At 32.3% G+C, this 13,600-nt stretch overlaps 1 protein-coding gene across 1 annotated transcript in view; it reads left to right on the plus strand.

Moving 5' to 3' along the window:
* DPYD (dihydropyrimidine dehydrogenase) overlaps positions 1–13,600 on the plus strand; it is an 806,753-nt gene that overhangs the window by 90,380 nt on the left and 702,773 nt on the right. The window contains exon 3 of the mRNA XM_029948659.1: positions 12,266–12,348. Within this exon, the coding sequence (XP_029804519.1) occupies positions 12,266–12,348 (83 nt within the window). The remainder of the gene's footprint in view (positions 1–12,265; positions 12,349–13,600) is intronic.

A 13,600-nucleotide genomic window follows, 5' to 3' on the forward strand; every position in this document is an offset into this window, starting at 1 on the left:
TATTTCTATTTTTGCTACCTTGGAAAAGTACTAAAGGATTACTTAATTCTCAGTATGAATGAAAATTAAAATCTTAACATATTTCAAAGTAAATGTAACTAAAAAACATTTTGATTGAGAATATGAACCTGGAAATGAGATTTTTTTCTGTCCATTTAAAAAAGGTATTTTTTGTTTAGAATATATTTTCACATGCGTGGTCTCTTTTAATTTATTCTCACAACAGTACTTTAAGGTGGGTGTCATTACTTTTATCATCTTCGTTGATACCTTCATTCGATGAGGGAGTATTTGCAGATTAAGATGTTTAGCATTTTCTTAAGAACACATAAGCAATTTAATTGCAAAACTATAATTTAAAAACAGATTTAGTGTCTGCACAGCTTCTACCTCTCCTACCATATTATATTCCATTTCACTGTGATTCAAGATTCTCCTAGACCCAGCCTGACTGTAAGCTGGCCACCATTAGTGAAATGACATTAGCTAAATATGATTATGTCTTAATGTTCCCTGAAAGGATTAGACTAGTTAAGACATACCAAAGGGGAAAGTAATTATCTATTGAAATATGAATCTCATGATTAGAGCTGGTATATTGGTATTAGAATGTTCATCTAGAATTTTAAAAGATCTGAATATAATCATTATTTCTTACTTATAAACAACTTCAGTTGAGCTAGTTTTGTGGAGTGCAAAATTAAAATATAATATTTTACTAGAAGAGTAAGTTCACCCAATTTACTTACTCTTTACAGGAACCTAGACCTTAGGAATTGCTAACTACATGAGAAACACAGGCACTGGTATTATCTTTTCTCAATTTTCCTTATTATCTAAAGAAAACCTTTAAATTAATCAATGTTAAGTCACCTTAGAGTTGTAGTAGTAACTTGGAGCAGGCTATTTAAATTCTTCAGATTTTAAAATGTTTTTATAATTGCTTTCCTAAGACTTGTGCCCTCCCTGGTGATAATTCCCTGTGGGTCGTCAAAATATAGTATGCTGCAGGCTTCTAACCATCTGAGATTTGTAATGATCATTAATGCATGATTAATATATAGGAACAATTCTCCCACTGGACATGGAGCATAGTGGCCTCGTATAAATTACCTTATTGAATTGAAATTTTATTTTTTGAATATGGTATATGTGCTTGAAAATTTAATTCTTTTAAGAGGAAAGGATCATGATTTTTATTATATTCCTACAGGTATCTATGACTAAAACATTAAAAATCTCTTTTTCCATAAGGAGTATATATTTTTTAATCTTACTATTTCTAAGAATCACCTGGAAAACATTCAAAGTACACTTTTTTCTACCTCACTTTATAAAATCTGATCCCTTAGGGTTATGCTGGGTAATGGATACTCTTCCTTCTCTTTATTCTTTTCTTTCTCTTCCATCATATATTTAAAAGCTTCTATTCAGTGTATTAAATGATTTACATATATTATCTTATTTAATTTTTTTGTTTTGTCTTCCATGCAAAAAAGTGCTTTTACTATAGCATGGGAACAGTATCCGTGGGCAGAAAGAGCTACCCTGGGATTGTGAGGAGTGACTGATTATATACTTTTTAGTTAGTGGGAGTTAGGGATAGTTTAAATATCTGATGAATTTGGAAGCAAGGGCTGATTACTGTGAGGATAAGGTTATTTTCTATGGTCTAGTAAAACTTTAATCATGAGAACATTCAGATATATGGTATATGTATATGTTTGAAGGATGATTCCTATCATGTATTATTTGTGGGATGTTTACAGTTACCAGATGGAAGTAACACTAACCAGAGCAAAGCTACAGTGGTAAAACATTAAAGGGAGTCCTTGAGGGAGCTGTAGAAATGTTAAATCTGTGGGCCTTAGGAATCCTGCCAGGACACTACTAGCTGTAGCCAAGTCCGGCCTTTGTTCTTTTTCTCCCATCATTTTCCTTGCTGAACAACTTTGACCCCTAAATCTTTAAGGTTGCTGAGGGTGAAAGGTCTTATCTTCTGTAACTTCTTCCTGCTGAATAGGGGCACAGAGACATCCCTCCAGCCCTAGAAGGTCAGTAACTGAGTTAAGTATCCTTAAGGACAAGTTATCTAGTAGGCAGGCAGTAACACTGCAGTCTGAGGCTCCAGTCAGTTCTACCACCTTAGTCTTTTTTGTTTCTATTTCTTTTCTTACTCTGGAAAAAACTGATCCCTTTCAAAGACACGCTAGGGACTCAGAAGTAATAAACTTGTAGAATTCCTCTCCTCTGTATACTCACTGGATTGTGATTAGCTTGGGGACTTATTTATCTTTATATACCCGGTGCTTAGTATGATGTCTGACATACAGTAGAATTTTCAAGAATTTATTCTGAATTTAAATTTAATCGATTAACCTGAGGTTTTAGGATTTGGTAATTACAAGACTTAATTTCAGCTATGCCACCAACTCTCCATGACCTTTATAATATGGTGCTAAGTTTCTTCATTTATTAAAAGTAGTTTTCTAATTTTTAGAATTTAGGTTAGTGTATATATTTTAGATCCAACCTATTTAGTTTTAGTTATTATGATTATTTCATAAAGGAAATACAGTCTTGTGGAAATTAAGTTGTATGATAATATCCTGATTTTTTAAATTTAATAATATGATTTGCTAACATTGTTGCCTGTTTCCAGCTCCATCTAGCATATGAATCAGTAGACATTTGGTTGAATTTGTTATAGTTTAAGCAAAGATAACTCAATACTCTTATTTAAATTTTTTAGCATTTAGAGGATCTCCTTGCATGTTATTTTGTTTCCATGTTGCTACTGATATTCTGTTTGTTTGTTTTATTATACTTTTATACAATCCTTAACACAGATGAGATACAATAGAATCTATCACAGTTGAAAGTCTAGACCTTCCCTCAACCCATGGGAATTCATTTGGCAGAGGGCCACCAAAACCAGTTCTTTTTGATGGTTAGTTTCTAGTTTCTACTTTAATTGCTGCCAAAATCTGAGCACTTGGGGATTTAATTGCTCATTATATTTGTCACAGTGGTGTCACAGACCCAAATAAAGACTGTTACATGAAAAATATTTATGGGTATTAATTTGGCCTAAACATGTGTATTTGGATTCTTTATTTTTCTGCATTTTAAAGTATAGCACATCTATACAGAAATAAGAATTCTTTAAGAACTTAGGCCTACCTTACTAGTAAACTATTATTATCCATATAGTCCAGTATCTAAATTTCACAACTAACACATAGGGGAGGATCTATTTGGAAATTTATTACATTCACTTTATTCAGCCTACTTTTTTGAAGCAGTCTCTAGGGGATTTGAGTCTAACTCTGAGAACAGCCTACTTGGGGTCAAATCTCAATATCGCTTGCTAGCTGTATGATTTGGAAAAGTTATCTTAATTTCTCTGTGCCTGTTTCCTCATTTGTAAAGTATGGATATCTTTGTTGTTGTGAAGATTAAATGGGCAAAATTCCTAGAAAAGTGTCTAACTAACACAGAGAAAGTCCTCAAGTTTTGCTAGTTTACTACAATTCATCTTTATATGCCAAAAAAAACTATGCAGTTTACCATAGTTGTGAATTTCCAGTTTCCTACTAATTAAGTAGGGATCACCGTTGCTTCCTCTAGCAAATAGCACATCTGGTCAGCACTCAGTCCACTCTCTTTCATGTCCTTCCCTTTACCCCATATGTGATAGCTGTAGGCTCATAGCCTGCCTCTTGTGCCAGCATTTCATCACTGATTTTTCTTATTCTTTTGTTTGCTGGTTTGAGGAGTAGTCTGTTTATTCATTCTTTCTGTGTCCCCTTTTCCTTTGATTCACCCTTTGCTTTTCCCTTCTTTCTTTTCTACAAATACTTACACCACCTTGCTTCTGCTGTGATGGTTGCAGCTTTCTCATGCAGTTACCTTGATCAAAGGAAATTATTAGGCACTTGAAAGGAAGGAAATGTAAGTCATCTCCATGGACAAAGTAAGTTTTTAGAATTGTTTGGAAATTTTTTGTACCCTGGAAAGTAAGTCCCCTATGTATAACTTATACCTGAAATTGTCTTCTGGGATAGTCCTGCACTACAATAGAATTCCCAAGAATGAACAACAGAGTAAGTTATTTGTTACATAAAAATAAGTTTATAATTTTTTTCAGATTCATACTCAAGAATAGACTTCCACTGAACACTGGCTACACTTTACTTATAGCTGTTCCCTAATGCTAGAGACATGTTCTTAATGGTGGATATAACAGTAAGTCTGCTTGCCTCTCATCCAGTCGATCTGATGCTTAATTTTACTTATGGATAGGATGCGCAGTAAAGGTATTAGCTGCTGGAGATGTTTCTCTCATTATGGTAAATGAATGATGTTTGTCTGAATTATAATTAAACTGCTATATCTCTTCTTTGAAATACTGTTCTTGAAAAAAATACTGCATTTGATTTCCTTTTCAGAACAGAGAAGTATTTTTGGTGAAGGTAACAGACCATTTAAATTCTTAGAGGGTTTTACTTTTTTTCTTTATTATACTATTGGGCCCAATAAGCTTTGTGCATACCCAGGGAGTGTGAAACATAGAGCATTATTTTCGTTTAGTCAGCCTAATACTCATTTTGAATTCCCATTCCACCTTATGGCAAAATATGTAATTTTAACCACTTCCAGATTAAATCATTACTAAAGCCTTCTCATCATTAAAACAAGGAAATACCTATAAGTGCTCTGAAATACTCTTTCTTGACTAATGCTAAGAACCTGTTCTCAGTTCCTGGAGCCACAGTGAGCTTAGTGGGGCTACTTCCGGCTTCTGTATCCAATTTCCCTCTTTCTTCTGCTTTCATGAGAATAGTTTCATCTCCTATCCCTGTGGTCAGGAAAATTAGTCAAGTAGTCATTCAACTCTAATGTTTATGGTAGGGATGAGTCCTTAAGAATTCAAAATCCAATAATTTTGTTTCTTTTTAAATGTCATTTATGAGTTTGTTTTTTGCAACTGTGGAGGCCAAGATAAAGTTTAAAATTTCAGTGAGGGGGAGCCTGGGTGGCTCAATCGGTTAAGTATCTGATTTCGACTCAGGCCCTGATCTTATAGCTGACAGTTCAGACCCTGAACACTGACGTGGATTCCATGTCTCCCTTTCTCTTTGCTCTGCCCCTGCTAGTGCTTTTTCAGTCTCTCTGTCTCTGCCTCTCTCTCTCAAAAATAAATAAACATTAAAATTTCAGCGAGAGTGGTAAAAAGGAGGGAGGTCATGAAGAATTTCAGGTCCAAAAGAGAAAAACAAACAAATAATTTATATTTTCTTTATGTTCTCAATTCACTGCATAGAAAAGGAGCCAAATGCATTTGTTGTAATATTGGCCCATGGGAGACTTTGAAAACACATATTTTAAAAAAATGTAAATCTGAAAAAAGGAAAATATCCATAAGAATTCTGTCTTTAAAAACTTGTCTACACATGGATTTTACTGTAAAGTGACCTTTTCCAAAAATTGATCAGATTAACTTTTGGGGCGAAGTATTTATAAATTATAAGAAATACTAAAAGCTAATTTTTTATTTTTTATTATTTTTAATTTTTTAAATTTATTTTTGAGAGACAGAGACAGTCGGAGCAGGGGAGGGTCAGAGAGAGAGAGGGAGACACAGAATCAGAAGCAGGCTCCAGGCTCTGAGCTAGCTGTCAGCACAGAGCCCAACGCGGGGCTCGAACCCAGGAACTGTGAGATCATGACCTGAGCTGAAGCTGGATGGTCAACCAGCTGAGCCACCCAGGTGCCCCCAAAGATAATTTGTTATTGCATTATAATATACAGTTTTTCCCAGGGTACTTCAGACAGGGATATTGGGATGATCAGAGGATTTTGTGGACTTCATCTGTGTTTGCTTTTGATTCTTAGCCTCTATCACACTGTTGTAGCAGGCTGCCTTAAATATTTGTTATCTGTGACTTTCTTTTGCCATAAGCATTATTGCTCTAGTCTAGGGAATAACTTTAAATGGCTAAACTGAGATCTAAAATTCTCTCTTAATTACAGTAGTGCAATTATCAGGCTCTTCCATGGGTTTTAACAATTAAATCTCACATTTCCTACAGCATTGTGGACCTTAAAGACAGTGCCCTAATTCAAAACATTTGTTTTTAAATAAAGAGATTCAGATATAGTGTTTGATTTTGTTAATCCCTGTTAGTAAATGCAAAGTTTCAAAGATTTTCAACCATAGAAAACAAAATTATCCTGTCAAGGGACAGAATTATTTCTATGAAATGACTCCATTTAGCAAAAAATATGTGTATATGTATATGTATGTGTATGTATATGTATATATTTAAAATTAGAGATTTCACAAATATGCCCATAGCATAAAGAGAAATATCTATTCCCACATCTGATTTATAAATCATCTGTGGAGAAGCATTGAATTAAAGATAAGTGCTGTTTTCCATATCAAGAATCAAGTAAAGTTTGAAAAAAAAGTTTATGAAACCTTCCATTTTAAGATTTAAATATAATTCTTAATAATGATTCATCTGTATTGATGGAGTTGGGTTGATGGCAAATCTAGTTACAGAGGAAAGTAAGTAAAATTACATGGCCAAAGAGGAAATATACATTTTTTTTATTAATAGTTAAATTGGGGAAAATGAATGAAATTAGAATCAGAAACCTTGAATTTGAATAGTGATTGACTATACCATAGAATATGGTAGTCATATATTTTGAATGCATTTTAGGTGGAAACAGTTTGAGTTACATTGGTATAATCTCAGTCAATGAACATTTATTTTTCTTTTTAAAATACTTTTTAAGCTTTTAATTAATTTCCAGCCATCTCTTCTATCCTATGTTTAATAATATCATTGTCAAACCAAAAAGAAATTGGCTAAGTAAGTAATAACACATGGATGCATTGAAATATTATATGATTTAAAAAATTATATTATGAGATGTGCTTAGAATTATGGATGGGGCGCCTGGGCGGCTCTGTTGGTTACGCATCCGACATTGGCTCAGGTCATGGTCTCACGGTTTGTGGGTTCGAGTCCCATGTCAGGCTCTGTGCTGATGCTTCAGAGCCTGGAGCCTGCTTCGGATTCTGTGTCTCGCTCTCTCTCTCTGCCCCTCCCCAACTCATGCCTGTTTCTCTTTCTCAAAAATAAAATAAACATTGTAAAAAATTAAAAAAAAAATTATGGATAGATACTAGTCATATATTATTAAGTTTAATTATATTATAGTTAAAAACAGCATAGTCCAAAGATCATATACCTAGTAGTTGTGTTTGGATCTTTTTAGGTATTCATATGCCCCCAAAGGCATTATTTGAGCAGCAGTTGTTAACATTAGCTATGTTGTAGGTTGCATGTAGCAAATGGATATAACTGAACTTATCTCATGGCTTTATATTTTTTATTACTATGTGTACATTGTTGTATTTCTCCTTGGGTGTACAAAAGTAAAGAAAACCTGATGATTGGAAATGTTCTAGATAATTTGAAATATGAAGAGTTTCATGAACTCAATGGCAAGCAATTTTAGAAGGAAAAGTCTTACTGAAGTGCATATTTCATAGGAAAATTTAAGAAATATTGAAAAAATTATGTTTTATATTTAAATTTCTTTTATTCCTAGCACTTATTTTATTGTATTCTATTAAGAAAATGGCATATTCGGTGTGCTGGGGTGGCTCAGTTGATTAAGCGACTGACTACTGATTTTGGCTCAGGTTATGATCTCATGTTTTATCTGTTCGAGCCCTGCATCAGGCTCTGTGCTGACAGTGTGAGGAAGCTGTGTGGGATTCTCTCTCTCTCCTATCGCTCCCCTTCCCCTGCTTATGATCTGTCTCTCAAAATAAATAAATAATCACACATTTTTAAAAAACACAGCATATACAAAATAAAATATGCAAATATTTCCAAAACTTTAAAACTGTCTTTATTAATTAATTATTTTAAAGTCAAAAGAAATATAAATTTTAACTGAAACTGTACTGAAAACTATAACTTAAAAGATCATTTATTTAACATTTTGTCGAATTTTATTTTATTCAACATTTAATTATAATAGGAATTACTATTTCATTTCAATAAGGATGTTAGACTTCGATACAAGATTGGCTTTTTCTCACAGAATTTTAATAAATTATAAAATGTTATTTTTTGATTCCTAGTTGGTAGCTAATATTTACTGTTACTTACTTTGAACTTCTGTATATGCCTTTTTAAACTTTAACTGTAGTGTTATGTGATTGCATTGTGATTTCTTTTTTAAATATTATTTGTTAAAATTGCTAAGATTGTTAACATTTTATTTGCTAAGATTTATTTATTTAGTTTGAAACAGAAAGAGAGAGTGCTCGCAAGGGGGGGTACAGAGAGAGGGAGAAAGAGAATCCCTGGCAGGCTCCTTGCTATCAGCATCGAGCCTGATGAGATCATGACCCGAGCCAAAATCAAGAGTCAGGGCACGTAACAACTGAGCGCCCCCAGCATACCCTCCCCCCACTTTTTAAAAGTTTATTTATTTATTTTGCGACAGAGAGAGGCATTATGATTTCTTAACCAGAATTCAAACTCTCTTCTAAAAACTTTCTTGCACTACAATTACATATGGAAAAATAGATCTTAAATATACAATTCCATAATTTTCACAAAATGAATTAAACAGTGCCCTATAAGACCCTCTTTTGTCTCCTGTAGGACAATCCACCAGCTTCTAACATCTTGCTTAGATTTACCTGATTTAAAAACAAGAGCTTTGAGATATATTTGTTTAGCATAAAGTTCACCGTTTTTGAAGTGCACCGTTCAGTAGCTTTTAGTATATTCACAGAGTTGTGCATATATCGCCACTCTTTCAGAACACATCCCCCAGAAGGAAGCTCGTTACCATTAGCACTCGTTACTACCACTCTCTCCAGTCTTTGGCAACCTCTGATCTCCTTACTGTGTCTGGATTTGTATATACTGGATATTTTATAAAAATGGAATTATGCAATGTGGCCTTTTGTATCTGGCTTTTTCACTTAGCATAATATTTTTAAGGCTCATTTACATTGTAGCATGTATCAGAACTTCCCTTTTTATGGCCAAATAATATTCTGTTGTATCAGTATACTACAGTTATGATTTTATTGGCTGTTTTTACTTTTTTTTCTGCTTTTTGTCTGTTATATAATAACGCTGTTATGAACATTCGTATGCAAATATTTTTGTGGATGTATGTTGCTCTGTGTTTCCATTCTTACAACAGTACCACAGTGTCTTGATTACTTTAGTTTTACTGTCAGTTTTGAAATTAGGAAATATGAGTCCTTCAACTTTGCACTTCTGTTTTTATGAATGTTTTCATTACTCTGATCCTTTTTGTTATTATTTGATTTTTAAGATCAGCTTGTCAAAATATGCAAAAAAAGTCAGCTGGGATTTTGACAGGAATTGCATTGAATCTTTAGATCAATTTAGGGGGGTATACCATCTTAACAATATTAAGTCTTCTAATCCATGAACATGGGATGTCTTTCCATTTATTTTTGTCTTCCTCTGTTCTTATCTTGAAGTGTTGTGCTTTTCAGTGCACAACTCGTATGCTTCTGTTGTTAAATTTATTTATGAATTTTTATTATTTTTTATTCTCATGTAAATGGAATTGTTTTCCTTTTGTTAATTTTTGGATTAGTCATAATGCTGCCTATTTTAAATTAAAAAAAATTTTTTAGAGAGAGAGCACAAGCAGGGTAGGGGCAGAGAGAGAGACACACACACAGAATCTGAAGCAGGCTCCAAGCTCTGAGGTGTCAGCATGGAGCCTGACATGGGGCTTGAACTCACGAACCTGAGATCATGACCTGAGCTGATGTCAGCTGTTTAACTGACTGAACCATCCAGGTGACACATGTAGTTTGTTCTTTCTTATTGCTGTGCAGTTTTCCATTGCATTAATATTTAATGACCTATTTATATATTCCACCTTGATGGTCCTTTGACTAGTTTCTGGTTTTGAGCCATCTAGAATAATGTTGCTATTAAAATTTTTGTACATGAATTTAGGTGAACTTATTATAAATTTGTTCTGGGTGTATACCAAGCATGATTTCTGCTTTTGAAAGTACTTAGAAAAGCTTTACAAAATGGTTGTAGCAATTAGTTCCATCAGTAGTGCTTCAGTTGCTTTTTATACTCAAAAAGTGCTCTATATGAGCTACATTTTAGGCATTTTCACAGTGAGTAATGGTATTTGCATTTTTCCCATGATATTCAGCGTATTTTTTTATTTTTTAATGTTTTATTTATTTTTGATACAGAGAGACACAGAGCATGAGAGGGGGAGGGGCAGAGAGAGAGGGAAACACAGAATCTGAAGCAGGCTCCAGGCTCTGAGCTAGCTGTCAGCACAGAGCCTGATGCGGGGCTTGAACCCACCAACCGTGAGATCATGACCTGAGCTGAAGTCGGAGGCTTAACTGACCAAGCCACCCAGGTGCCCTGCATATTGTTTTTTTAATTACCAGTTTTGGATATTCTCTTTTATACAGTGCTTATATAAGTTTTTTGCTTCTTTTCATTGTGCTGTTTGTTTTTTTTATATTTATTTGTAGGAGTTCTTTATTTTGTATAGGTATAAGTAATTAAGATAGTGGGAAACTGGCTCAAATATAGGAAACTGAATAGTGGGTCATAATGGACTCCAGAAACAGATCACATATATACTGTGATTTACTTTATGGAAAAGATTAATTATAGTGGGGAAATGTTGGTCCTTTCAATAATTAGTATTAATTTAATTGATTACTTATGTGGTGTGATTTCCTTTTTCACATCTTATGCAAATATCAATCCCAGAAGATTGAACATCTAAATGTGAAATGCAAAATAATAAAGTTTTATGAAAAAATATAGGAATTTTATAAAATCACAACCTTGAGAAAGTCCAAGATTCCTGAAAGAGGACACAAAAGGCAATAACTATTAACCATAAAGGAATAATAAATTGGACCTCATTAAAAATAAGAAATTTTCTTCATGTAAAGACACTACTAAAAAAAATGAAAAGACAAGACATAGAGCAGCAGTTGATATTTGCAATTTATATATCCAAAAAAGTACTGTTATTCAGAATTCAAATTGTTTTAGATGTATTTCATAATTTACAATATTTTCACTATAAAAGCATATAACTATCTATTAAAAGGATTTTTGTCCTAATTTGGCTGTCTTAAAATAATCAAGATAAAATAGTATATATATATCAATAGTTTTTAAACTAATTCTTACACATTGGAAACTATTAATCTAAATTCTGTAATTTTCTAAAATTTAACACATGTATTTATAACTTAAAATGGAAGAACACATTTATTTTTTCTGTTAAATTAACTAAAATACTAAATCTAATTATTTTATTAATATAAATTCTATATAAATCTAATATGCCAAGGGATTCATGGATATGTTTTTAGTCTAAAATATATTCTTTACTTCCTTAATTTCAAAATTTACTAGGTTCATTTAAGATTAAGTTAGTTTTACATATAAAAATATATTCAGAATTATAATTAAAAAATAAAAACTCTTAGAAATATAAGTTCATTATACTTTTTTTCACCACAAAAAGAAAAAGAAATATAAGTTCAGTAATGCTGAAGAACCTGATATAATATCACTTAATTTTAAGAATTGGACTTATTTTAAAACATATCTATATATATCTCTTTGTAAATATATATATAATTGTTATTTAAAGATATTATTCTAAAATTCTATTTATAAAATGTTAGAATGTTTATAATTTTCTTATAATTAATAAGATAATAATAAGGCTGTACCTTTCCATGTCAGTAATTGCTAATTTTTTAATAATTTAATATTTATCCTATACAGCTTATTATGATTTCAAACTTTTATTGACTTTCTCTTTTGAATTCAAATTAGTTTGATATATCTGAGTTTATTTTAGAGAACTAACTTTTAAACCTCAAAGCTCTAAAAGTTGTACTATTTTTATATAAAATTGATTTACTCTATTTACTTCATTTTGAAGAATTGATAAAAAGACTTCTGTGATAGCTATATCAGAAGACATTTTTATTTTGTTACTGTTGAATTCACACTGTCAATTTTAATGAATCCTACCCAATTAAAGTGGTGTGCATATTTTTCATGAGTCCATGATCAACATAATCAATTGTATTTTTACATAATTGCATAGATATAATTTATCTCAGAATGTTGGAGGATTAATACATTTTTAAAATATGTTGCAGAACTGCGAGAAGCTGGAGAATAATTTTGATGACATCAAGCACACGACTCTTGGTGAGCGTGGAGCTCTCCGAGAAGCAATGAGGTAAGTCTGGGTCACCATGGCAACAGTCACAGATGTGGTAAAGAAAAAGTCATTCTTCATTATTGGGGGAACAAATGAGTTCATTGCCACCATTCAGCTCTGTTCTCTAAGGTATTAATTTGTCAGTGGAGAGACTTCCCTTGAGGCTGTACTTTGGTTTTGAAGCTGCATAAATGTTAAGCCTCAGTGCACAGTAAAAAATGTAAATGTTTAATTTGTTACTTAAAATGCTTAAGGGGTGTCTTGTTTTATATTTATACTAAACTGTGTGATTGAATGGAAATATCGTTCATCTATTCTGCCTGAATATAAAAAAATAAACAGTACAATGGTGGTTAAACTGAGTAGTATTTTCTCCTAATTAATATTTAATTTAAAAAGAGGTACTTAAAATTTCATATTCTATTAGATTTTATAGGATTATATCATAGTATTTTTAAACTGATTTATATTTCACACTATTAGAAAGCTTATAGATTCACTTTTTTTCAAATACAGTAGTCTATAATGAACCTGATGTTTTTGGGTGTTTTTTTTTCTTTTTTCACTTTTTGACATTTCTATTTCTAAATATTTCTCTGAAATCTCTCCCAGACTTGATACCTTTTTAAAACTTTTAGGAAGCAGTCTTTAAATACATCTTTTACTAGCCATTAAAAATGTGTAAGGAATAAAACTCAACATCTTTAGAGGGAGAAAACAAAAAATGAAATTAATTTTAAAAGTTCTCAGCTTCAGCTCCCCATTTGAGTGGAATAATTTCCAATATATTTGTACAGAAATAGTATATTTACCTTACTTAGCCTATGAAACTACTATTGATTTTTAAAATGCAATGCTCAGTTTTTTTAGCATTGTAAGACTAAAAATAATTTAAAATAAGAGAAAGGATAAACCTATGAGGCTTTCTGGAAGGCAGCGTGGGTACAATTTTGTTATTGCTCACACACAGTTACCATATACTTTAGTTTAGAAGCTGCTCTCACTTAGTAACCTTTCTTTTACCATGCAAGCAGCAGGGGAAAGTAATTAAATTTAATAGAAGCTGCCCTCATTTTGAAGCCACTTCTATTTAAAACCACAGGGGGAGGTAATTAAATTTAATGGAAACAGTAGCTTCTACACAAAGATACATGGTACTTCTGTATAGATGATTATGATGTCACAAAAAGAGGAATAATATATTACTAGTACTGAGAAATTACCAGCTGGAGCAAGTGAGCCTATTTTATTGTTAATGTCTTCACTAATA

The sequence above is a fragment of the Suricata suricatta genome, chromosome 8 (genome assembly GCF_006229205.1).
Source record: "Suricata suricatta isolate VVHF042 chromosome 8, meerkat_22Aug2017_6uvM2_HiC, whole genome shotgun sequence".
NCBI lineage: Eukaryota > Metazoa > Chordata > Mammalia > Carnivora > Herpestidae > Suricata > Suricata suricatta.